The following is a 27,161-nucleotide window of genomic DNA, read 5'->3' as shown; positions in this document are numbered from 1 at the left end:
AAACTACTGTATTCTTCTTCTTCTTCCTCGTTTGGCAAGGGTGTCTATGGCAGCCCATAAAACACTGGTAAAAAGTTGTGAAATTTGGCACACTGACTGCGGAGGGACTAAGGAACATTCTGACCAAATTTGGCCCAAGTGCTGGCAATGATCTAGCGCCACCAACAGGTCAAATTCGGGCCTAATTTGGAAGTAAGTTTATGGTCATAACTTTTGAACCGTGTGTCCAAAATGTAAAAACCAGGCATCCATGTCAAGACAAGCTCAAGGTATTCTCTTATGTCAGTTTCTGCACAAGGAGATTTTCTGCCATCTTTAATTTTTTTTTAAAAAAACTGCTTTTTCGCTACTACTCCTACAAATTTTGTCCAGTCATCACTAAATTTGACACGCTTCCAAAGAATTTAGAATCTGACAGCGAAGTCGCCAAACAGGATGTGAGGCTGTATCCCGATGATGACTTTGCGCACTGACACAAATTTTGGTAGGCACCTTCAGTACCATGCCCTGAAGCTATGAAACAAATTTCATGACAGAGCCACTTACTGGTCAAAAGTTATAATAACATGCCAAAAAATGCTTACATCTAAGTGTCATTTTTGCTATTCCTCCAAATTCATCAAAAGTGCTAGTTCTAAAAACTTATAAAATAAATGATAAAATGGCATTTAATAGAATAGAATAGGAATACGGAGTAGAATAGAAGAGAATTACAACACAAAAATATTTCAAATATTTCAAATTAAAGTATTTGAATATTTAATTAATAGAATATTGAACACAGTGGAATAGGATTAGAACATTGATGAAAATCGGATAGTCAAATAATATTGAATAGAATATATAAACCTGAATGTATAATATTTATAGCTATATGTATAATAGTAGTATATTATTTAATGGAGTATAATTAGAATATCAGATAGAATGGAATAGAATTAGAACGTTTAATAGAGGTAGACTTAAAAATAGTGAATAGAATAGAACACATAGGCTAATACAAACTAATTGGAACATAGAATCGAATAGAATTAGAATCACAATATAGAATAGAAGAGAATATTGGTTACAGTAGAATAGAATTAGAATATCGATAATAAAAATTAAATAGAGAAATAACATTTAATAGAATAGGACCAGAATATAGTAGAGACAGAGTTAGAACACAGAATGAAATAGAATTAGAATTGTGAATAGAATATTGAACACAGAAGCACAGAATTAGAACATTGAAAAGAAAGAAAAAATATTGAGTAGAACCGAATACAGTAGAATAAAAATAGAAGTATTGTTTAATATATATGATAAATATCTGATGTCTGAAATAATAACACAGACACAGAAATAATAAGACAGACACACACACGCATAACAATAATAATAATAATAATAAATTATATATATATATATATACAGTGAGGGAAAAAAGTATTTGATCCCCTGCTGATTTTGTACATTTGCCCACTGACAAAGAAATGATCAGTCTATAATTTTAATGGTAGTTGTATTTGAACAGTGAGAGACAGAATAACAACAAAAAAATCCAGAAAAACGCATGTCAAAAATTTTATAAATTAATTTGCATTTTAATGAGGGAAAAAAGTATTTGACCCCCTCTCAATCAGAAAGATTTCTGGCTCCCAGGTGTCTTTTATACAGGTAACGAGCTGAGATTAGGAGCACACTCTTAAAGGGAGTGCTCCTAATATCAGTTTGTTACCTGTATAAAAGACACCTGTCCACAGAAGCAATCAATCAGTCATATTCCAAACTCTCCACCATGGCCAAGACCAAAGAGCTCTCCAAGGATGTCAGGGACAAGACTGTAGACCTACACAAGTCTGGAATGGGCTACACGACCATTGCCAAGCAGCTTGGTGAGAAGGGGACAACAGTTGGTGCGATTATTCGCAAATGGAAGAAGCACAAAAGAACTGTCAATCTCCCTCGGCCTGGGGCTCCATGCAAGATCTCACCTCGTGGAGTTGCATTGATCATGAGAACAGTGAGGAATCAGCCCAGAACTACACGGGAGGATCTTGTCAATGATCTCAAGGCAGCTGGGACCATAGTCACCAAGAAAACAATTGGTAACACACTACGCCGTGAAGGACTGAAATCCTGCAGCGCGCGCAAGGTCCCCCTGCTCAAGAAAGCACATATACATGCCCGTCTGAAGTTTGCCAGTGAACATCTGAATGATTCTGAGGACAACTGGGTGAAAGCGTTGAGGTCAGATGAGACCAAAATGGAGCTCTTTGGCATCAACTCCACTCGCCGTGTTTGGAGGAGGAGGAATGCTGCCTATGACCCCTGGAACACCATCCCCACCGTCAAACATGGAGGTGGAAACATTATGCTTTGGGGGTTTTTTTTGCTAAGGGGACAGGACAACTTCACCGCATCAAAGGGACGATGGACGGGGCCATGTACCGTCAAATCTTGGGCGAAAACCTCCTTCCCTCAGACAGGGCATTGAAAATGGGTCGTGGATGGATATTCCAGCATGACAATGACCCAAAACACATGGCCAAGGCAACAAAGGAGTGGCTCAAGAAGAAGCACATTAAGGTCCTGGAGTGACCTAGCCAGTCTCCAGACCTTAATCCCATAGAAAATCTGTGGAGAGAGCTGAAGGTTCGAGTTGCCAAACGTCAGCCTCGAAACCTTAATGATTTGGAGAAGATCAGCAAAGAGGAGTGGGACAAAATCCCTCCTGAGATGTGTGCAAACCTGGTGGCCAACTACAAGAAACGTCTGACCTCTGTGATTGCCAACAAGGGTTTTTAAACCAAGTACTAAGTCATGTTTTGCAGAGGGGTCAAATACTTATTTCCCTCATTAAAATGCAAATCAATTTATAACATTTTTGATGTGCGTTTTTCTGGATTTTTTTGTTGTTATTCTGTCTCTCACTGTTCAAATAAATCTACCATTAAAGTTATAGACTGATCATTTCTTTGTCAGTGGGTAAACATACAAAATCAGCAGGGGATCAAATACTTTTTTCCCTCACTGTATATATATATATATATATATATATATATATATATATATATATATATATATATATATATAATTATTCCCTCCCCTTCGTTGACCTGTCAGCAGCACGTCAACATTAGTATGCCTAACATATGCGTGTGTTTTATCCTTAATAATTATCGTATGACGATGCGTGTGTATTTCTTAAAAGAAAAGCTCCAGATGCCTCTGGACCATCACTTCATCCTCATCCTCACACCGCGAGCCTCCACTGAATGCCGGCGCACCTCCCCAAACAGACAAGGCATTTATATTGACGCACTCGCCGTTGTGATATTCTTTGAAACGAAAGGGGGCGACTCTGGGTAATTGTCCTATAAACCAACAGGAGGTAGCTGAGAGAAGTAGTAGTTTGTCAGAACAACCATAGCAACGCTTACAAACATGGCGTCTCGCATTGAGTTGCTGAATGCTGAGGAGGAATTATTGTGTTTGTTGTTGACTGTTTGTTTTCAGTAAACTTCACTAAAGCCCACAGTATGAATAAAAGAATCATATAAGAATCATATAAAACCCAGTAAACCTTGAGATTATCACTTGTCACATTACAACAAAATATAGCTATAAATATGAGAACATGTATAAAATGAAATGGAACAAACTTAATGTTTTTATTTCAGTGATTTTGTTTAATCACTGTGTCTGATGGTGCAGTGTAGTGACTGTGTTTATTTGTGAAGATGCTGATGAATGAAAACATGGTGAACCCCCCCTAAAAAAAGAAAAACTTTCAGCTTTGGCTTTATTCTTTCAACAGTATGCACAAAGCAAATCGAAATCACTATTTAAAAAACATTTCCATGAATTTTCTGCCATCTAGCTATCTCTATGGTCCCGCATGGATGGATCATCTCTATCTCTATGGTCCCGCGTGGATGGATCATCTCTATCTCTATGGTCCCGCGTGGATGGATCATCTCTATCACTATGGTCCCGCATGGATGGATCATAGAGATGCCTGTACAATCGTACCTTTCGGCAATGTCGCCTTGAAGTCATTCATTTCCGGATCCGACGCCGTGTGGCAAGTTACAAAAAATGCTGAGCAAACCACCACGCGGAATGAGGCCTCACGCACTCAACACGCTCGACCACCCACACCGCCGTGACGTAATTTTTGCCATGCACTCCCTCGCACTATTGCGTACGCATTGAGTATAAACCAGGCTTAACGCTGTCTAGCATTAGTGTTTGTGTAGGGTGCCACAAATTTTAAAAAAATTTTCAAAGGGTGCCATGACTGAACAAAGGTTGGGAAACACTGCTGTATAGAAACAGTACAGCCGCCTCTTATTTGCCATGGTAACTATGGTAACCTTTGCCTCCATAAGTAAGTCGCATTTCATTTGGAACGCTGTAAATGTGCAGGCGGCATGGCTCCACTTGGTAACCTAGCAACCAGTATGGGATTAATTTTCTGTCAAAAGTATTACGGTCACAGATCAAAAAATAATAGGCGTGAATCTAACATTTAAAAACACATGTAAAAAATAGATTGTACAAAACTGAAAAATAAACGCAAAGTTATCTGAATAGCAAACAACGGGGTCACGGGTCGAAAAAATAATAAGCGTGAATCAAACATTTAAAAGCGCATTTACAATTATATTACACAAAACTGAACCATGAGTTCAAAGTTTTCTGAGTCGCACACAAAATCATATTTTCCAGTGTGTTATCATGTGTTATTCAGTATGCTAGGTCATTGTAACTCTAACAGAATCAAGCAAAAACAAATAAAAACACAAGTATCTAGAGAGTAAAGGTATAACATCTGGTGAAGACTGAACAGCACCAACATATGTTTTGTAATCCCCACACCCTAGTTTGCCTGATTTGAAAAAAAAAAAAAAAGAGTCATACATTCATGATCAAGAGTCATGATCACAGTGCATGCTGCAGTGACACTTTTCTGAGGATCTTAGCACTGAGACAGCGTACACACCACTCTCAAGGAGTTTAGCAGGTAAACAGCACACCATGTGGTGTGTATATGCGTGTATATGTCTGTGTATGCATGTGTGTATATGTGTGTATATACTGTATATGTCCGTGTATGCATGTGTGTATATACTGTATATGTGTGTATATGTGTGTATATACTGTATATGTCCGTGTATGCATGTGTGTATATGTGTGTATATACTGTATATGTCTGTGTATGCATGTGTGTATATGTGTGTATATACTGTATATGTCTGTGTATGCATGTGTGTATATGTGTGTATATACTGTATATGTCCGTGTATGCATGTGTGTATGCATGTGTGTATATACTGTATATGTCCGTGTATGCATGTGTGTATATGTGTGTATATACTGTATATGTCCGTGTATGCATGTGTGTATATGTGTGTATATACTGTATATGTCTGTGTATGCATGTGTGTATATGTGTGTATATACTGTATATGTCTGTGTATGCATGTGTGTATATGTGTGTATATACTGTATATGTCTGTGTATGCATGTGTGTATATACTGTTTATGTCTGTGTATGCATGTGTGTATATGTGTGTATATGTGTGTATATACTGTATATGTCTGTGTATGCATGTGTGTATATGTGTGTATATACTGTATATGTCTGTGTATGCATGTGTGTATATACTGTTTATGTCTGTGTATGCATGTGTGTATATGTGTGTATATACTCTATATGTCTGTGTATGCATGTGTGTATATGTGTGTATATACTCTATATGTCTGTGTATGCATGTGTGTATATGTGTGTGCATTAGTTTGTGCATTCTGGACGTAGTTAAAATTTGTATTTAGTATCAGGATCCAGGATGCTTTATTACCATTAGTAGAAATTCGTCTTGCCGAAGTGTGTGTTATAGAGTATGTGAGTAATAATAATCGTTAAATATAATTGATTTATTTTTGTAAACAGAAGACGAAGAGACAAAATGAGCATGAAAAATTATAGAGACTTTAAAAGTCACAGTAATGTCTGTACTTGTGATGTTAAATTCAGGAATTTGAGTGCTAATTTTTGTTTTTATAAAAAAAATGTATTTAAAATCATATTTAATTGATTTGTAAACATTCTGTTAGGAAATGCAGCTCTTTTCCAATTGTGTCTTTTTCACATTGCTGGCATAAATTGTGATTAGTTTCGGATACTGTACGATTATTTAGAATACTTTATTTGCCTTACATTTAGCCATAGTGTGTTTCAAATATATACAGTGTATCCGGAAAGTATTCACAGCGCTTCACTTTTCCCACATTATGTTATGTTACAGCCTTATTCTAAAATGGATTAAATTCATTATTTTCCTCAAAATTCTACAAACAATACCCCATAATGACAACTTGAAAGAAGTTTGTTTGAAATCTTTGCAAATTTATTAAAAAAAAAAAAAAAAAAAAAAAAGCCCCAGTCGTGCTTACTGGACGATTCAGAAGTTTTGAAATACATCTATATCCGATTCCATCAAAAACAATAAGGTTGCGAAGCTCTTGGGAGAGCTTGTTGCTTTTACCCATCATGAGATGTTTCTTGTGTGACACCTTGGTAACGAAAAACCTTTTTCTAGACCATCCATTTACTAACCCAGCTGATATTAACTTGCACAGATAGGGGGTATAATTACTTTCTAACTACTTACGGATTTCTGCGGGCTCCTTGCCTTACCTTGCCTTGGAGAACTGCTTTTTCTTAGCGTGTTCAATACTTTTTTCCCGAGTCATTCCACTTTATTACACATAACTTCATTTAAGGACTTTAATGTTGTGAATTCTTAATATTTCTGGATTTCTTGAGTTAACACTGATGTCTGCTGAAAATTTCATGTGAATAACCTCACTGGAAATATATTTACTGAAAAAAATGTTGACACGTTCAATACTTATTTTCCCCAACTGTATCATTTATCTTATGTCATGGATATTAGACTGCAATCGCAGACACGTCCTCTCAGGTGAAAAGCTTTATTACAGAAGGATGAATGCAGGATAGAAGAAAGCAGGATAGAATAATGAGAGTGCTCTGAGGCGCTTGTACTGAACATCTACTATATATGACGCGCAAGGCACAATACACTTCCCTGTACGGATAAGGAGCAGTTTGAGGCAGTTCAAACAGCCTTTGTTTCAGGGTCAAACCCTTAACAGAAAAACATGTTTGTGTCTCTGTAAGCAGATAAACATTCTGTACTAATCTAAATGACATGACATGACCTTCTTTGACGTTATCCTCAGATGAACATGAACAGAACAAGACTATTACAAAGTAAAAATTAATAATTTCCCTCACACTTATCATGTGGGTTTAAGTGACTGGACCTTGCTATTCAGGTGTGACTGCATGCTTGAGGAACTGAGTAGAGTTACAGTAAATGGTACATCCTGAAGAAAGGTCACACTTTATCTGGATGGTACAGATTTATTAGAGCAAAAGTGCAATAACACTTGACGAGTATCAGTTACATCAACAGAACATTTTGGTCATCGCTGGGATTCTCGGACTTCAGTGGCAATTAGTAATAGGGAAGGCAAATAGGTTTTGTCTTACTACACGGAGCTACACTTATCAGCCGCTTCAACAGGAACACCCGTACACTTGATCATTCATCCAATTATTCAATCAGACAATCAAGTGGCTGCAGCACAATGCATAAAATCTTGCAGATTCAGGTCAAGAGTTTCAGTTAAATTTCAAACACCAGAGAGGATGAAAATGTGCTCTCAGTGACTTTGACCATGGCATGGTTGTTTGTGCCAGAGGGACTGGTTTGGGAATATCAGAAACTGATCTCGTTGGAAATTTAGGCACAAAAAATGGAGCAACAACAAACACACACACACACACACACACACACACACACACACACACACACAAAACATCCTGTGAGAAAGGGCTTATAGCCCTTAAAGTTATTATAACAGCTATGTATGTAATGTATACTCATACATACTGTAATTACAAGAATGTGTGCAAAGCCTTATATAAAGCCTTAGGCATTATAGCATATTATGAATGTGTTCATAGTTTATTATACAATAGACTTGACCTTCACAGGAAGTGTTACCACAACATATATAGATATAATGACCTATAAATGAATTTATAACTTGTTATAATGCATTCATAAGGCATTATATACTATACTCTAAAAAACACTAGGTTAAAAACCATCCAAATTGGATTATTTTTAACCCAACGGCTGGGTAAATATAGGACAGAACACATTTTGGGTTAAATTAAGCCACCAAGTTTGGTTGTTCATTTTAACCCCAATAAAAATTGGTTTTCAACCCAAAGGACAGTTGAATTTTTTTTTTTATTATTTATTTATTTATTTATTTATTTATTTTTACAAAAATGCTGGGTTAACTTTATTTAATAAATGGTTAAATATTTTCAGGGTTATTTTTACCCTTTGAAAATGTCAAATCTACCACATTATAAACAAATATGTCAACATGTTATCTCCTTTATTTATACACAAGGAGGTGTACAGAAATGTATTGCTAGAGCTGCTAAAGTGGTGTTTGTATATAGACTTTAAAGTAAATGACTCAAATAAGTCATATATTTAAGATGAAAACATCAGATTTTGATCAAAGGAGACGTTTAAAACATCCAATAAAACTGAGTAACCAACGTACGATCCAGTGGGCGTTACAAACAAGTAATCCAAAGCGAACAGGGACAGCGGTGCATTTAGTGTCATGTAAAATGGACTGTAATCGCACATTTTTGCTTTTTCTAGTGTACAGTAATGGTTTTATGGATAAATATATTGATATAAACCTTCACTCAATCATGTGTTAATTTTTAACACACCTGCATGTCTGGTTAAGGACAACACATTTTGTGTTGCTTTTTACACAATCATGCTGTGTGTTAAACATTTCCACACAAAGATGTGTTCAAAATAACACAATAACACAGAGATGTATATATTTACACTTTTTCCCCCCCTACAATTATCCTAAAATGCTAAAATGAATGAATGAATTAATTAAAAAATGAAGCTCATGAAATAAATAAACAAGTGCATGAAATTCAGATGACGATTATTATAATAATTTAAACATTTGACAGATTGTAAGAATTGGAGTTGACGCATCTTTTTACAAATCTCCCGGCCACCTGGGAAGACAAGAGTCCCACTCCCTTCCATTTGAAAAGCTGTAAAAGAGCAAAAAGAGTGTTGGTTAGTTGTTAGCTACAAAATAAGGACAAATGCCTTTGGGCTTTAACTGAGAAATTGCGTTACAAAATCCCAAGTTGTGTAATTTTGGAAATGTGGCTTTCACTCTCCCAATGACTCACCAGGAAAATCTCGCTGACTTGCGAATATTTATTTTTCTGCCTTTAGCACCTCAACGCCAATTTATTTGCTCAACCTAATCAATTTACATTACATTTACATTTATTCATTTAGCAGACGCTTTTATCCAAAGTGACTTACAAATGAGAAAATACAAGCAAATTTAACCAACATTACAGAGACAGTGGAAAGCATTACAACCTACTGTAACCCCCAACCTCTCTTTTTGTCACGTTAACCTTGTGTAGAACTTTTGGCCTCGACATTACTGAGCTAGCTAAGTTCCGTTAGTCACTGACTGTCTGCACCTGTTACCCAGCGTTGACATTCACCCAATACATGAAGAAACACGGCTCTAACCCATCCTCCTAATGCTAATTACTACAGCTTGCCTTGTTCAAAACACTAGCTAAATGTAGTTAACATTAACCCACTCTCTATATTATATCATGGTGAATAGCTGTAATGCTAGGTTATCGTTAACTCTCAAAAAGGTAATGGGAATGTCTAACATTACTGCGAGCTGTATGCTAAAGTAATGTTATCAACTCAGGTGAGCGTCTAGGTTAGCATCACTCATCCCTATTGTGATTGGATTAGCATCCAGCTAGCTAACCCTAACTCGGAGCCTCAGATAAGATTCAGACCCAGAGAATTATAGAATAACCTCAGTCCATATTTCACAGCCAGTATAAACACATGACACTAGTAGTGTAACGCCAACACTGAGGAAGCAGTACATGATGTTCACTTTTGAAGCTAAAGCGATAGGTGAAGTTAATTATCACTCTCTGAGTTACTGTTTTAAAGTGAGTACTTTTTCAAGAGCTCGGCCAGGCATTTTCAGCAGCAGTATAGCTAAATAGTGATGAATGCTAACTTACCTGTGGTCATTTCGCCTCAAAAACCACTACCTCCACCTGAGGCGAATTCAATCAGTCTGCGCTGAATTGATTTGACCCAAGGAGTTGGGCTGAGGGAGGGGTGCATTGACTCACCTATCAGTGAAAATGACCCAGCAAATAACCCAATGGTATTACATGGTAACATAACCCATCATTTTTTAGAGTGTACATTATAGATTTATTCACCATATTTAAACAATCCAATCAAATCCATATCCGTTTGTGTGGATAACACAACCAATAACTATTTTTTACAGAAGCTAAGTTAACTTTCAGCCTCTTTTGTGATGATCCATTATATTGTAGTGATATATATATATATATATATATATATATATATATATATATATATATATATATATATATATATATAAACATCGTATACTGTTTCTATGATACTCTAAAGTAATTACATTGCTTTTTATTGGTCAGCATCGTTTCTGTTATGCTGTGTTACCAGTATGTTTTGGAAGTTTAGCTATTACAGTACATTCCCTGACTCTCAAAACACAAGCCCGTCAAAGGTTCATGTTTTGAAGACGAAGGCAGACTTTTCTGCTCACAGCTTTATGGTTCCCAGGTGCTGAACTTTGCCCTCTAGCACAACAGACTTCAATTCATCGGTATACGAAGTGTGTGGAAATCTGACATACAGCAGTCAGAAACTCTCTCTTTTTTTCTACTTACAGGATTTTTACAGATTTGTAATCTGCCAGAATGATAAGCCGAAATACCAAAAATGTGCTCGTGGTATCTTTTGGATTTTTTTTCTTGTTTATGGCGTTTGGAGGACTACAGAATCTACAGGTGATCATGTCTTAATTTTCTCGAACAGTAGAACAGCTGCAAATGACAGGTTTATATAAACGCACATTATCATACATACAACACATTACCATTTCGACAGTAACAGCTTGTACTGTACACAGGGACTTATATGGTGGACATTCACATAATCTAAGACTAATACTGATTAAAAAAAAACCTGTTAATTAACAAAGATAAAAATGCAATTGTTAATATGGTGATGTTTTATGTAAAGAAATATTTATTTATCATTTCTGGAAGGAGCCTCCAGTGTCAGGTATTTGTAAAAGTACTCTGTTTTCAGGACAGAGGAGGTGCTTGGTAAACTGACAAGCTGCATTTCTTAGCACAGTGGGTCTCAACCCGGGGGGCACGGAGAGATCAGAAGGGGGATGCAAATTGTTTTCAAGAAAGAAAAAAAACACAGACAGGGCATCTAGCGACTTTTTGGACAAACCATAGCAACAAATGTGGCCAGTACTGTCTTGCAAGCACGAGGTCTTGCTTTCCCGCTGCTCTCACACCTCTCTCTGTGTCTGCTCTGTTCAGTGAGGGGCCGAGAGCCGGAGATATCCATGTTATGGATAACGAGACGTGCCCTTCATCTCAATTTACATCATTCGTTTGCAAATGTTTTTAGAATGCAAAACGACAGGAATGCAACATGTTGTACATGTAAAATAGTCTACGTTATTACAGCCGAGTTCTCTTGTTCAAAGTAGTTCTAGTGTTCAGAAACATTTTTGATCGTTCATGTTCCCATACCTGTCCATTATATAGTTTTATAAAAGTTATAAAACAAAAATCATAAAAGTTATGAAAAGTAATTAATATATATATATATATATATATATATATATATATATATATATATATATATATATATATATATATATATATATATACAATAGATTATCATTATACCTGGTGTTCTCCAATATGGGGTGGGGGGTACATTTAAATGAATTACCAAATTTTTTTTTTTAATTATTTACAAGTGGAAGTGTTGCTGAATTAGGTTTTTTAGAGTATGCTGTATATTACACTGTGTATCACAGAGCAGTCTAAATGCTGAGGAAGGAATGGGCGTTATCTCACTGAGCATCATCTACGGAACCATCATTCTGTCCTCCATGTTCCTGCCTCCCATCATGATCAAAAACCTGGGCTGTAAATGGACCATCGTCATCTGCATGGGCTGCTACATCAGCTATTCCTTTGGAAATCTCTTTCCTGGATGGTGAGCCTGTTCGTCTACAAGCATTAATGAAAAATGATTTTGAAGCAGGAACATGCAGAAAGGGGGGCGGGGGGATCTCTGGGACTCGAGCCCCTGCCCTTTTTCTAAATTATTTAAAAAGCATTTGAATTCAAATTAACACGAGAGCACGCACAAGACAGTAGCAAAATACTCACAAGAAAGTCTGAGAATGTTCCTATTTATTTGTCCGACTCGAGTCTGCGGTCAGATAGTCTCCTTGTCATGACACAATCGTGATATGCGTCTCGCTTCAATAGCTAGACAGGTATGCTGAGACCACTATCTCTTCTGATAACCTTTTCGTAATATTAGCAGCATTTTATACGTTTATCACCAGTTGTTTTCAAATTGATCTCAGTGGTTGAGTCATCTGCCTACTAATCAGAAGGTCGTCAGCTCAAATCCCAGCACTGCCAAGCTGCCACTGCTGGGCCCTTGAGCAAGACCCTTAACCCTCAAATGCTCAGCAGTTGCTCTGGATAAGGGCGTCTGCCAAATGCCATAAATAAGTACTAGCTACTCAAGTTCGTTACATTTCCAGACATACAAGTAACCTTGTTATATTATATTTTATATAGTCAGTAAAGGCACGATGCCAAACAGACAGAGACGGCAGAAAATTAAAGAAAACGTGAAGGAGGCAGCGAAAGGGACCGCTTACTTATCAACATGGGTGAAAAAGGTGAGCTAATAGGAGACAGATAGCTGCAAAGATAGCTGCAAGAAAAGGCATCATATGTTTACAAAGACTGATAGTCGGTGGTACTGGTGTTCTGTTCAGCAATACACCGATTACCCTTGCACCCTGGGGCACTGCTGTTTTGCTTTTTTATATAAATAAAAATCATTTAGTTCATCTGAATGTTCACCGGAGGCGATAAACTGAAAGCACCTGCTCCATTCAGCATGATGGATTTTTTTCAAGGACTCATGGATTCACTTTTCAAGATCCCGAATATACTTATACTATATATGTATAGTAACTTGCCCCATGTTAACTGATATGGTCAATTTAGTCCTGTAGCCTAAATGATGTGAAAAAATCGCGATATGAGATCATTCAAATCTCAATTTGTCTTTTTAAAATGAAATTTGAATAAGCTTTGAGACTAAAAAGCAGTTCAGCAAGCAGTGCTGCAGGTTTATGGAAGTCGGAGTGCTACTGCCAAATGAAAATTTCACTGTGAAATTTGAGTAAAATTTTTGTTATATTTAAGTGTATTTGGCTTAAAGAAATGGATTTATCAAATTAAAAATTTTGAGGTAATTAGTTTCCGCAAATTTTTGGAGTTAAATGAACTTATCTGGTTTTACCGTGCATTACTGTAGGTTATGTTAGTAGTCTCATTCTGATATACATTATAGTGACCACACACAGTCTGCTTACAATGTCTACCAGGGTGATAAATATATGTAATTAAATTACAGTTAGTAAAGTAGTTAAAGTATAAAGTGGTAAATTAGCTCTTTGGTGAGCTAATTAGCCTTTTTTTTTTTTTCCCCCCCCTGCCCCTGAGGAACTCTCTGCATGTCCCTGTTTGGAAGGATATGATTTATGTAGTCATAACTGCCTCATAATGTTGTTTATATAATTTATATCTGACTGCAAAAGTTTGCATACCCTTGGGACAAAATAAAGAAGATAAAAAAGTATTTGTACTTATGTAGGCCTATACCAACAAGACATTTGTAATAACGAACCTAACCTAATTTGACTGAGGTTCATTATTACAAATGTTTAAAAAGTGTATGATAAGATATAAATACTATTTTTTAAAATAAACATTCTATAAATTTAATAGACATTATAGATAGTCTGTAAAATTCAAAAATGATCAAATTCTATAAAATCTCTATAAAAATACTCTAATAAATATTCGACAACATGTTTATTCATCCATTGGTTCATTCTAAAAACTACTTGATTGATTTACTGATATATGTTTCTTGTCTTGTTTTAAGACACAACCACACATATTCACATATCCTATTCATACATTGCAGACACTTTGGAAATGCCAATCAGTCTACAATGAATGTCTTTGAATAAACCGGAGTAAACCATGGAAATCATGAAGCAGAGACAGGGTCAAAAAACACGCTTTGGTCAGGAGATCGAGATTCAACGAGCCATGACCTCCTTGGTTGTGGCCTAGGGCGTTCGTGGTGACTAGCGTGGAATGTTCGTTCCACCTGCCTATTGGCCTGAGGGTGATATCCGGAGGTCAGACTTACGGTTGCCCCCAGTTTGTCCATAAAGCTGACCCATACGCCTGAGGTGAATTGAGAACCCGGGTCGCTGACGATGTCCTCGATGTCTTCTGGAATTCTGAAGTACCTGAACACATGGTTGAAGAGAAGCTCAGCTGTGGCAAAGGCAATGGGCAGACTGGGCATTAGGATGAAGCATAGTGACTTTGAGAAGCGGTCAGTGGCAGTATGCCTGCAGGATAGAAGAAGAAGGAGAAGAAGCCTTTTATTTGTCACATATACATTACAGCACAGTGTAATGTATTCTTCAAATCAAATTCTTTTCTTCACATATCACAGCTTTTTAGGAAGCTGGAGTCAGAAAGCAGGATCAGCCATGATACAGCGCTCCTGGTGCAGAGAGGGTTAAGGGCCTTGCTCAAGGGCCCAACAGTAGCAGCTTGACATTACTGGGGCTTGAGCCCCTGACCTTCTGATCACCATGAGCCACCATTGTCCACTGCCTGCAATCCTGCAGGTCAGTGATCAAATCGACCACAATGTGGGGCCACAGTTTCTGGGGTGTAGTCAGAGGCAGGAGCTTGCTGGCTGGTGGGGTTCATGGTATCATTCATGTGGATTTGGCACAAGCTGTACATGAAGAGACTGTATGGTGCACATCCACAGCCATGTTTGGCCACCAGTACTTGCAGATGATAAGTGTGTTTTGTGGCTGGGTGGCCCGTGGCCATGGAAGTGTGGGCCCATGTGACAAGTTTGGCTTGAACACTTTGTTTGGGGGGAAGAATGGGATTTTTTTTGCTGTGTGAGTGATAGTTTGGTTTATTTCCCAGTCCATGTCACACGAAGCAGGGGGCAAGAAAGATGAGCTCCTCACTGCCCTCTCATGGACCAGTGGCATGCATGCGGGATAAAGCTTGCATGATAAAGCTTGTTCTTGGAGCTGGGCCTATATGTGAGGGTGAACTGAAACCTGGCAAAGAATACAGACCAGCGGGCTTGATGGGGTTTCAGACACTTCACAGTTCTGAGGAACCCAAGGTACGGCCCCTTCCAGCCAATGGTGCCACTCCTCCAGGGCTAAATTCACAGCCAATAGCTAACAGTTCCAGATATAATAATTTTGTTTGGCTGGAGATAACTTCCTGGAGAAGAATGCCATGGGATGTATCTTGGGCTTGTCCCTGAATGGCTGAAAAAGGATGGCTGCAACTCCCATCTCGATAGAAGGGCCTCGATAGATAGTAGGGTTTGAGAATAGGTGCAGTGGTAAATGCGGCGTTGAGCTGGTTGAGGGCCTTCTCAGCTACTGGGCTCCAGGCCAGGTGCTTCGACACCTATCTGAGGAGCAATGTCAGGGGAAGTGCTATGGAGCTGAATCTCTGATGAAACACTGATAGAAATTAGCAAAGCCGAGGAATTGCTGCAGGTCCTTGACTGTCTTGTAGGCCAGTCTGTCTCTGCGGCACTGATGTAGCCCAAGAATGAGATGCGCTGGTGGAACTCGCAATTTTCACCCTTGACGTATACAGTTGGGTCCTAGAGCCTAATGATGGCCTCCTTCACTTGCATTGACACCTATTTGGACCACATATTGAGAGGTCACATGAACAGCTACCAAATGAAAAATTTAACACTTCAAAAATTCAACTCCAAATCTCTTCAATTTGTCATGAAATAATGAGGAAATGGACCATACCTGGCTATGAACCTTCTTATGAATCAACTGTCCAATTACTTTTGAGCCTGTGAAAATGGAGGAACTATCAAAAAATGGCTGTAATTCCTAAACAGTTAATGCAATATTTTTCTTAAACCCCTTGAATTAAAGCTGAAAGTCTACATTTTGACTGCTTGATTGCTTCATTTCAAATCTTTTCAAATTGTGGTGATGTTTAAAGGTGAAATGACAAAAATCGTATCACTGTCCAAATACTTATGTACCCGACTGTAACTGGTGCTGCATGAGGTGCCGGAGGACTTGGTGAACATGGAGCACATGATTTTCATATTAGGTGTGTAGATCAGAATACTGTCGATATATGCTATGACGTATCTCACCAGCATATCCCTCGATATGTCATTTATGAGGCACTGGAAGACTGAGGGGTGCTGGAGAGCCCATATGGCATTACCAGGTGTTTGTAGTGGCCAGAGCTAGTGCTGAATCCACTTATCTCCCTCCTGGATATGTACCAGATTGTATGCACTGTGGAGATCCAGCTTTGTGAAAATTTGGGCAGAACGGAGCTGCTCGAGGACTGTAGGGACCTGAGGCAGAGTGTACCAGTACTTACTTACTTACTTAACTGCCACCTGGTTCAGTCCCCGGTAGTCAGTGCATGGCTTCCTGCTCAGCTAGGGAATGGGGGTAAATCCTATTGTGAAAGGGAGTGGTCTCAGGCAGCAGCTAGAAGCCACAATCATAGGAACAATGTGGGGGTAATACGCTGGTCTTTGTTTTGCTGAAAGCCTCCTTCAGATCAAGGTATTCTGATGGGATGGTGAAGGGTGCTTGGTCCACTGGACTTTCCATTGAGTATGAGGCCACAAACAGCTGGGGGGATTGGAGGCAATGTCTGTGACAGTGGGCTGACCAGCAGGTAATTTCTTTGTCCATCCAGGATATCTGTGGGTTGTGTGGAGTTGCATCCATGGGAAGCCCAGGATGACAGGGTGCTTAGGTCACATGTAAGCAACAAGTTAATAAGAAAGAGATCTGCTCCTGATGTGCACAGAGCGATGACACCTCATGGGCTCTCCGTCAATGGTGTGGATGCGAAGGAGGTGCTACAGGGGCATGTTCAGGTGGTTCAAGGTCTCCTGGTAGATGAAATTGCCAGCTGATCCTGAATCAGTCAGCGCTGCCAGAAAAGAGACCACATGGATCATAAGTGATTGGTGAGATGCATGGTATGGACTCACTATTTTAGAGCCTCCCACTGGAGGCTGAAACAGGCTTGACAGTGTGTTTGGAGCATAGGGAACATTGCCCAATGAAGTGGTTGGCTCCACTGCAGTAGAAGAAATGTTGTTCCCTGCGGCGTCTTGCTCTCTCTCTCTCCATCATTAGGCCTGGCGTGTCCTGGCTGCATGGGCTCAGATGGTGTGGTTTCTTCTTTGTTGGGGTTACGATTGTCAAGCAGATGTTTTGAGTTAATTAGCTGATTAGAGTTCTTCTCAGGTTGAAATTCTGTATTATAAATTCTTTATTCGAATATTATGAGATACCTGATTTTTGTTTTCCATGAGCTGTAAGCCGTAATCCTCGAGATTAAAACACAACATTTTTAAATATCTCACTTTATGTGTAATGAGTCTAGAATACAGAAAAGTTCCACTTTTTGAATTAAATTACAGAAAAAATGAATTTTTCCAGGATATTCCAATTTTTTAAGATCCACCTGTAATAAAATGTTAGCAGTGAATCTTTAACGAAATGTGTTACATCCGCAGGCCCAGTCTGATCGCTACATCTGCTATTCTGGGTTTGGGAGGCTCTCCACTTTGGTCTGCTAAGTGCACGTACCTTACAATCAGTGGGAATGCACAGGCGGAGAAAGAAAACAAGAAAGGCCAGGATATCATAAACCAATACTTTGGCCTTTTCTTTTTCATCTTCCAGTCGTCTGCCGTTTGGGGAAGCCTCATGTCATCACTTATATTTCGACAAGACGCTAACATAGGTACAGCTGAAACAGAACGCAACACATGTCTCTGATTGTGATGATTAGACTTGACTAGTATACTTTATACAATATTGGTGTGTCTGTTCTCTAAGCTGAAATCCCTGAGGAGAGACTGCAGTTCTGTGGTGCTGCCCTGTGCAATGAGAACTTCACCACCTCGGGGAAGTTCACACGACCGGAGCAGAATCTCGTAAACATACTTTTGGGCTGCTACATTGGTAAACAGTTGGAACTACCAAACAGTTATTAGCTTTTCTACACAGCATTGTTGAATTCTTGTACATGTCTGTATTTAAGTACTGTATATAACTCAGCTGAGCGATACCTCTGTAGGTGTGGGGGTTCTGGCGATGGTCCTTGTGGCAGTTTTCCTGGACAACATTGATGGAAAAGATGCAAAGGAGTTTCGCAAGGACAAAGGCAACCAAACATTCTGGAATACCTTCCTGGCCACGTTCAGGCTTTTAGGAGATAAGAGCCTGTTAATGCTCATTCCCTTGACTATGTACAGTGGATTCAAGCAAAGCTTCCTCACCGGTGAATACACAAAGGTGAACAGATCTGCGAATATAATTACTTATATACACATTTATCATACACAGTGATCCCAAAAAGTATTAAGCCATACTTACAAATGTATAATTTTCACTGTATTAGAAAACAACCAAACAACTGCATGTCAAACCAAATGGCATTTATGTTAAAGAAAGATACCACATGCGCACATTTCAAGCAAATTATTTCCCAAAATATAGATTATGTTTAAAAAATATAAAAAATAATGGCTAAACTGGTGGGCGCACGGTGTCTTAGTGGTTAGCACGTTCGCCTCACACCTCCAGGGTCTGGGGTTTGCGTCCCGGCGGGGCCATGCGTGTGCGGAGTTTGCATGTTTCTCCCCGTGCTGTGGGGGTTTCCTCCGGGTACTCCGGTTTCCTCCCCCAGTCCAAAGACATGCATGGTAGGCTGATTGGCATGTCCAAAGTGTCCGTAGTGTATGAATGGGTGTGTGATTGTGCCCTGTGATGGATTGGCACCCTGTCCAGGGTGTACCCTGCCTTGTGCCCGATGCTCCCTGGGATAGGCTCCAGGTTCCCCGTGACCCTGAAAGAAGGATAAGTGGTATAGAAGATGGATGGAAGGATTAAATGAATTTGTTAATATTCTTCAGAGAACAAAAGTTTGTGACTGTCTTGCAGAATTATGTGACCTGTGCAATAGGAATCCATTATGTTGGATTTGTAATGATTTGCTCCGGCGCTGTGAGTTCGCTGAGCTCTTTCTCATTTGGGAAGCTTGCGCAGTACACCGGGAGGATCCCCCTCTTCTGTCTTGGTAAGTTAGTTTAATCAGAGTAGCCCGAGGTGGGAAGTATTTTAGTGATGGTACATTATTGCAATGCCTGTGTATCATTTTAGAGGATGAATATTTATAGGTTACATTTCTATGAAAAACACACTTTTTGTTTACTTATATTGTTTTCATTGACACCTTCCAAGTACCCACAGATCTTACATCAAATTTTTTTTTCATCGGCTTGGATACCAACACAATCACTAAATGTTAAAACTTTGAACATGTACAATTTGTATAAATATTACAACCAATCATATTTCCACAAGGACTATACATGAGTCTTATTTACATTGGATGCACACCATTACACCTACACCAAGTTAATTTTTAAACGATCTGTCTCTTCACTCATCGCCCATCCAGAAAAGTATGCTGGTGACCCAGCTGTTGGTAAAGGTTTCATGCTCCAATGTTCACTTTACTTCGCTGGTTAAGAAGGGGTCCAAAATTGCTCAATTCATCTGCTCACTGACAAGGCGCTAGCATGGACCACAGCAGTTTGATCAAAAGGTGTAGATCACATTGTCTACTATGAACGCTTCCTTCAACTCTTCCAAAGAGTGTTCAACCTCAGTATTCACGTCAGGGCAAGGAGATTCAAGAGTGACTCCTTACCCTGAAGCAAGGGATCCAAAGCACTGCTGAATTCACACTCAGCATTCACACATTAGCAGCATGTCTCACCCCAACATGGTGAGTCCAGCCAGATTCCTTTCTCACCTCCATTGATTTCATCACTGATCTTCCCCCATCACAGCTCAACACATCATGGTGGTCATCGACTGATTTTCCAAGTCTCTATGCCTAATACCTCTCCCCTGCCTACCATCAGCCTTCAGTACAGCAGAACTGGTGTTCAATCACATGTTTAGGTACTTTGGCATCCCTGAAGAAATAGTGAGTGACCGGGGAGCCAAATTCACATCTGGAATTTGGCAAGGGTTCATGAAAAAAATTAGGTATCTGCTGCTGTGACACATGCAATATGTTTGATTTCTATGCATTAGATGCGTTCAACATGGCTCCTGGATAAACTGTCCTTGTGTTTAGCATCGAAAAACTTATTTACACAACTAAATATATTGAGTAAATGTTTCTAATGCTGCCTAAGGTTTAGTTTGATTTTTATTTATATTTATATTTATACCTGAGAGAGTTAATCTGTGATCAAAAGGTGTTAATGTCATGTAACATGTAACATAAGCAACAGGTTTACATTCGTTTTCTATAGTAACAGCTCATACACAGATACTTGTACAGCAGATGCTCCACATAATCTATTACTAATAATAAACTGAGGAGTTTATGCTTCCTGGTATCTCAGTAAAATGTCAAAAAATGATAGGCTCTGTACGTTTTTGTTTGTTTGTTTGTTTGTTTGAGAGAGAGAGAGAGACCACATGGTCTGTCATGTGCTCCACGGTGGATTTCTAGAATATTTGTTTTTCAGAGCTTGTACTTTTCAATGCATACTGAAATATGTCACACAAAAATGAACAATAAAGATAAACACACACACACACACACACACACACACACACACACACACACACACACACACGAGTACCTGTATGAATACATGTAAATTAGCTGTCACTGTCCCAGGTGTGTAAAAGCCCAGCTGGTGAAGTACAGGCAGGTCTTATTGGTATTTCTACTCTTTCTCCTCACAGCCGCTGTGATAAACCTGAGTTGTATGATAGCTCTGCTGTACTGGAGGCCTCATCCGGACGAGCTGCCCTTCCTCTTTGTGTTTCCTGCTCTCTGGGGTGTGGCAGATGCTGTGTGGCAAACACAAGCCAACAGTAAGACTCGTAACAACCGAGACATCTTTCTTATAAAAGAATCAATCTAATAAAGCCGGTGTTTATAACAATACATGGCAACTATATAACCCATTGACATAAACCTAAAAGATTTTTGGAAAAACAAAAATATATTTAACATGTTATAACATCAACTGTTATAAAAACTGTTTGTCAAGCTGACATAACACCTGACTTAGACATAGCATAGACTTTTGTTAGCATACTGTACATTTCCAAATATCTCTGACTTAGCGAGCTATGTCACATTATAACCATTATGTCACACTGACATAAAGTGCACTGGGCAACAAAGTCAGCTGTCATGAGAGACTTTATAAATGAAAGACTTATGTAGGTGTTATGTAGCCCTGTGAAGTCCACCCTTAACACTACTTCACAGAAGAGGTTCTAACAACTTTCCATGTGCTTTTGCATTTCAGCATTGTACGGCACTCTGTTCCCTCAGCAACATGAGGCAGCATTCGCTAATTATCGCATGTGGGAGTGTTTGGGCTTCTTGATACCCTTCGCGTACAGCACGTTCATCTGTCTGTCCACCAAACTCTACATCCTCATCTCAGTCCTTTTGCTGGCCATGCTGATGTACTTCTGGATGGAGTACAATGAGTACAAGCATCCCACTCCAGCAGTGAAACGCGACACAGACAAGCTGGACGAGATGCACGTTAAAGGCACAGAGAAAAACCAGAACAGAATGAGTCAGACAAGATTCTAGGCAAGAATATGATGAAACAGAGAATAGAATCTGTTTTTTTTAATATATTTTTTTAAAAATAGGGAGCAGATGAGGTATGAATGGTGGCTTCGTTACTCATAGCTAACTTCTTTGTAGTTAAATAAATAAATAAATAAACATTATTATTATTATTATTATTATTATTAGGTGTCACGTCCCAAAGGGACATAGGCACATCTTGTAATCCTTAGTGTTCTGCTTCTTCTTCTTCTTCTTCTTATTATTATTAGGGGTCAAGCCCCGAAGGGACGTAGGCACATCTTGTAATACTTAGTGTTCTTCTTCTTCTTCTTCTTCTTCTACTTCTTCTTCTTATTATTATTATTAGGGGTCAAGCCCCGAAGGGACGCAGGCACATCTTGTAATCCTTAGTGTTCTGCTTCTTCTTCTTCTTATTATTATTATTATTAGGGGTCAAGCCCCGAAGGGACGTAGGCACATCTTGTAATCCTTGGTGTTCTTCTTATTAGTATTATTATTAGGGGCCAAGCACCGAAGGTGTGTTGGCACCTATTGTAATCGTTAGTTTTCTTCTTCCTCTTATTATTATATGATCAACAATTAAATCATATAACAATTGATTGTATTTATGATTTTTCAAGCATGCTCCCTAAAAATGACTTTTGTCATTTCCAAATGTCTTTAATTGTTCATTTTTGCAGTTTGATTCTTCTTGCTATGTTTGTTTAACTCTTCATTTTGCCACCGCTGTGAAATTTGCTGTAACTTTAGAACTGCTAGTCTGATTGACTTCAAAATTGGAATGCAGTGCCTTTGTCTGTATTGTCATTATATTCCATGATGACAGTTGTGTATTTTGAGAAACATGGCTGCTATTGGTCAATCACATTTCAGTAGTTATTAGACAGGCTTAATAAAGGCTGAATGTAACAGTCATACATATATCATGTATACTATTATAATTAAATACAGAATATAGCCACAAGTGGCAATCATTAGGGTCCAACCACCCATAACCCATGTGGATGATTAGCGATCCAATTGAAATTAATCTTATAATGTTGTTTTTACAGCAAAGTACATCTTGAATCTTCACTGAAATTTAGTGTTTGATGAAACAGATTACAGCAACATGCAGGTGTCAAAAAGGGCAACTGACTTTCAAAATAAATCATTGACTTAATCAAGGCAGTAATACCCCTCTACTTAATGTTTATTGCCGTAAGGCATGTGATCATAATATAGGCCTATTTGGTGTAATATATGTGGACTTATATTCATTGAAGCACACACACACACACACAGTCACTGCATGCACAGAAACATTCAGGAGCACAGAAGTTGTTAATGCTGAACTGTGACTGATCAATAATAGCTTAACAACTGAAGTTACATTATATTTCTCTCTATATGTGTATTTCTGTTTATGAAGTAACTAAACCCCACTGCACTATTAGTAGAGAGATGCAGCATTAAAAACACATAATTCACATACGCATAATCTCTCTCACTAGTTCGTTAAAGTAGATTGAACTCTAATCGTGCTACTTTATCCGTATCTAATTTAGGATGTAACGACCTGTAGATAATATAACTGATTTAAATGAACTGTTATTATTATCCTTCCCATCACAATGTGAAATTCAAAAAAACAATGGTAGCTTTAACTTTTCAATGCTGATACACAGTATGTTTCACATATTCCACATGGTACAATAAAATCATTTAATGCACACCTAGTTGTGTATGAATCCTTAATTAAAGAAAAGACAATAGTCTAATCCATTTTTTTTGTTAATATATTTTATGTATTAATTTAGTCTTATCCAGACAAATTTATTTTTATTTTATTTTTTTATTTTTTTAGCTATACAATTACTTAATATAGACTTGGGCTTATGTTAGTGCTTCATTAAGCATGTTAAAAGCTTTTCTGCTAGTATTTTACATTTATTTTGAATTTAATAATTTTTATATTATATTATATTATATTATATATATATACACTATATTATATATATATAATATAGTAAAAACACAGGAAAAACAGAAAACAATGAGAAGCAATCTAAAAGTTCATGAAAATGAAAGTAAAACACAGGTAGAACATGAAACACTGTAATTTAAAATTTCTATTGTTGTTGCCAATCAACATTAAATTGTGAATATATATATATATATTTTTGTTGCAGAGATTACCTGCAGCGTTTCTGCACACTGCCCCCTACTGGTCAAGAGGTAGCAAAAATAGCTTTTTTGGCTTATAACTCTTGAACACTTTCCTGCATGATATCCATCATGCCCAGATTCTACCTGAGCAGTTTCAGAACAGCGCCACCTACTGGAAAAAATAGAAGAATAGAAATGGAGAATTGATTAAAAAAATTGGATAGTAAAATTATATTTGAATTGAATAGAATATTTATAACCTGGATATGTAATATAATTCTGTACTGTAGGGGCTTCACCTTAAATTCTTACCTTAATTGAAAACAAAACAAAACACCCACGTGACATCCCCCTCCACCCCCGAACCTTCAATAGCAACCTTGTCCTCAACCACCTCACACTTCCTGTCTAAACTGTATAGAAACAATACAGCACTCAGATAAACAAAAACTCGGAGGGAACCAACTCGGCTTTCTTCACAAGGTGAGATACTACATACTGCTAAACAGAACACAGGGAATAAAGTATCCGAGCTCATATAAATATTGCTATAAGGACTTATTTAAACCCCCCCCCCATTTGTTTTTTTTTTATTGAGATATTTAACAGTTAATTGTAAAAAAAAAAAAAAAAAAAAAAAAAACCCTCGTTGATTTCATGCTGGTTTAATCAGACATGAAAATACGCTATGGAAAAACATTAAATCTCATTTTCATTTGGAATAGCAGACCTCCAAACATTTAAATGAATGAAAATTTCAACAAACAAACAAACAAATAAATAAATAGACACAATATAACATATCTCCTGAGATCACGTTTTGTCAAAATCAGCGTTTTTAAATATATTAAGTATTTCTTTACTGAAAAAAATCAACTAAAAATTCACAAATCTCAAACATTAACCATGATTATGAACCTGATTCAGCAGCTGACTATGAGAGAATACCACGTCCTAGAAAATCTGCAAAAACTCTGCTAGAAACCTACCTGTATATATGTAAGAAAAGATATGAAATGGTGTATAATTAACTTTCTTTACTTCCTGGTAACCTAACCTGTAAGAATGAGTAAGGAATAAAACCCTTGGGGGCATGTTGTTACAGGAAAATAATCACTGATAGGGTGGAAACTTGCCAACACTAACCATTTTTATTTATTACATGACGCATCATACTTTTATATTCATTTATAATTATATTTAATGCTGTTGGACTTCAGAAAAACAAGTTATTGCAGAGGATTGTGTGTGGACTCATGATGTATTATGCCAATAAATCCTGAGTTGGTGGGTGGGGGGTATTTGTCAAAGGGATTTGTCAGTAGCGTCTTCTTTCACAAAAACAAATATTGCAGTTTTACGATTTTGTATTTACGGTAATGTTCAGTTGTACGTTTCATTATGTTTTTGTTTTCTCTCCTTTAGGAATACTCAATTTCCTTGCTTTGTTGAAAGCTGTGTGGTTCTCACCATGTCTACAAGGCCACGTGTTAATACCCGCCTTGTGTTCCGGCTCTACGAGAACGCTCCAGACGTGGTGCATGAGGTGCTGCCGGGAGGAGTTCGACCCTCAGGAGCAGGAGGAAGGAGCCTGGAATCTGTACTGGCGCAGCTCGGCTTTCCGCAGCTCAGACTATGAGAATGTGTTGTACTTTCAGAGGCTGAATCACCATCCTAAAACAGCAATTATCTCACGCGAGGATTGCCTGGCACAGAACCTGAGAAGAATGAGAGGCAGGTACGGCCCTGCGCTTTATGACTTCAGTCCCCTGGCCTTCATCCTGCCAAATGATTACACCAGGTTTCTGGAGGAGTACGAAAAAAACAGAGGAAAGCGCGTGGACGGGATCTGTAAGCCGGTGGATCTCTCTCGAGGGAGGGGTATATTTATCTTTGAGAATATCATACACTTGACTTATGCCTCACCAGTGATTGTACAGAAATATATAAGCAACCCGTTTCTGATCTCAGGCTACAGATTTGACCTGCGCATCTACGTGTGTGTGAAGAGTTTCCGTCCTCTTACGATCTACAAAATCCAGGGAAACCTGGAGGCGGGGTACACCCTGGACAGGGTGCCAATCCATTGCAGGGCACAATCACATACACACTCATACACTACGGACACTTTGGACATGCCAATCAGCCTACCACGCATGTGTTTGGACTGGGGGAGGAAACCGGAGCACCCGGAGGAAACCCCCACAGCACCCGCACACACAGCCACGGTGAGAATCGAACCCCCCACCCTGGAGGTGTGAGGCGAACATGCTAACCACTAAGCCACCGTACGCCCTGTAGCATATTTCACGACTGATAAATACGACCTGGCATCTCTAGACAACCTGTTCTCTCACCTCACAAATCAACAAATTGGGTTTATTCTACAGCACGGATAAAGAGTGCGTAGGTCAGGGGTGTAAGTGGACCATGAGTAAATTCCGCAGCTTCCTTCACAGCCAAGACATCAGTGAAGTTCAGCTCTGGCAAAAAATCAGCTGTGTGGAGCTGTTTGGATTTGATATCCTCATCGATTCCAACTTCAAGCCTTGGCTTTTAGAGGCCACGTACAATCCGGCACGTTCTTTGGACTGTCCTGTTGATATAAAGGTCAAAAAAAAAACGTCTGATAAATGACATCATTGACTCGATGAACTACAGGAAGATTGACAGGCTGAGGCGAAGAAAATTGTCTTAGAAAATGCTGCTTGCACACCGTGAGCTTAGTGCCAAAAATTGCACGAGTACTTCTCGTTCCAAAATCTGTTTATGAATATAAACATCAGTCCAATTGTTTAAGTCTTGAGAGGACATCACGTTCAAATTCCAAGACAGCAACCAAAAAAACGTATGGAGTGCCACGTCATTGGTCCGAGTCAGACGACTAGGAACTCGCCTCACTTCC

At 38.5% G+C, this 27,161-nt stretch overlaps 2 protein-coding genes across 2 annotated transcripts; both read left to right on the top strand.

The window, feature by feature from the left end:
- Window positions 1-10,870: 10,870 nt before the first annotated feature.
- Window positions 10,871-22,130, top strand: LOC128601608 (protein unc-93 homolog A-like). The gene is made up of 8 exons (XM_053614915.1): window positions 10,871-11,044; window positions 12,103-12,284; window positions 17,973-18,202; window positions 18,298-18,423; window positions 18,503-18,756; window positions 19,405-19,540; window positions 21,235-21,366; window positions 21,810-22,130. Exons 1-8 carry the CDS (start codon window positions 10,955-10,957, stop codon window positions 22,103-22,105), a joined length of 1,446 nt encoding a protein of 481 aa, XP_053470890.1. The 5' UTR covers window positions 10,871-10,954; the 3' UTR covers window positions 22,106-22,130.
- A 2,954-nt stretch (window positions 22,131-25,084) lies between these two features.
- On the top strand, window positions 25,085-27,012 carry ttll2 (tubulin tyrosine ligase-like family, member 2). The gene is given in 5 exon segments (XM_053614546.1): window positions 25,085-25,807; window positions 25,809-26,299; window positions 26,537-26,621; window positions 26,623-26,872; window positions 26,874-27,012. Coding segments are annotated over 5 exon segments (987 nt in total). The 5' UTR covers window positions 25,085-25,727; the 3' UTR covers window positions 26,955-27,012.
- Window positions 27,013-27,161: the final 149 nt, after the last annotated feature.

Source organism: Ictalurus furcatus, chromosome 25, assembly GCF_023375685.1.
Source record: "Ictalurus furcatus strain D&B chromosome 25, Billie_1.0, whole genome shotgun sequence".
Classification (NCBI taxonomy): domain Eukaryota; kingdom Metazoa; phylum Chordata; class Actinopteri; order Siluriformes; family Ictaluridae; genus Ictalurus; species Ictalurus furcatus.
This window is presented reverse-complemented; position numbering and strand designations above follow the sequence as displayed.

What these genes read in the sequence shown, in the direction of transcription:
- LOC128601608 (XM_053614915.1), top strand. Translation starts at nt 10,955, where the DNA reads ATGATAAGCCGAAATACCAAAAATGTGCTCGTGGTATCTTTTGGATTT. An exon ending in ACTTTTGGGCTGCTACATTG is followed by an intron (nt 18,424 to 18,502) that starts GTAAACAGTTGG and finishes TCTGTATTTAAG; the next exon opens with TACTGTATATAACTCAGCTG. An exon ending in GATCCCCCTCTTCTGTCTTG is followed by an intron (nt 19,541 to 21,234) that starts GTAAGTTAGTTT and finishes TTCTCCTCACAG; the next exon opens with CCGCTGTGATAAACCTGAGT.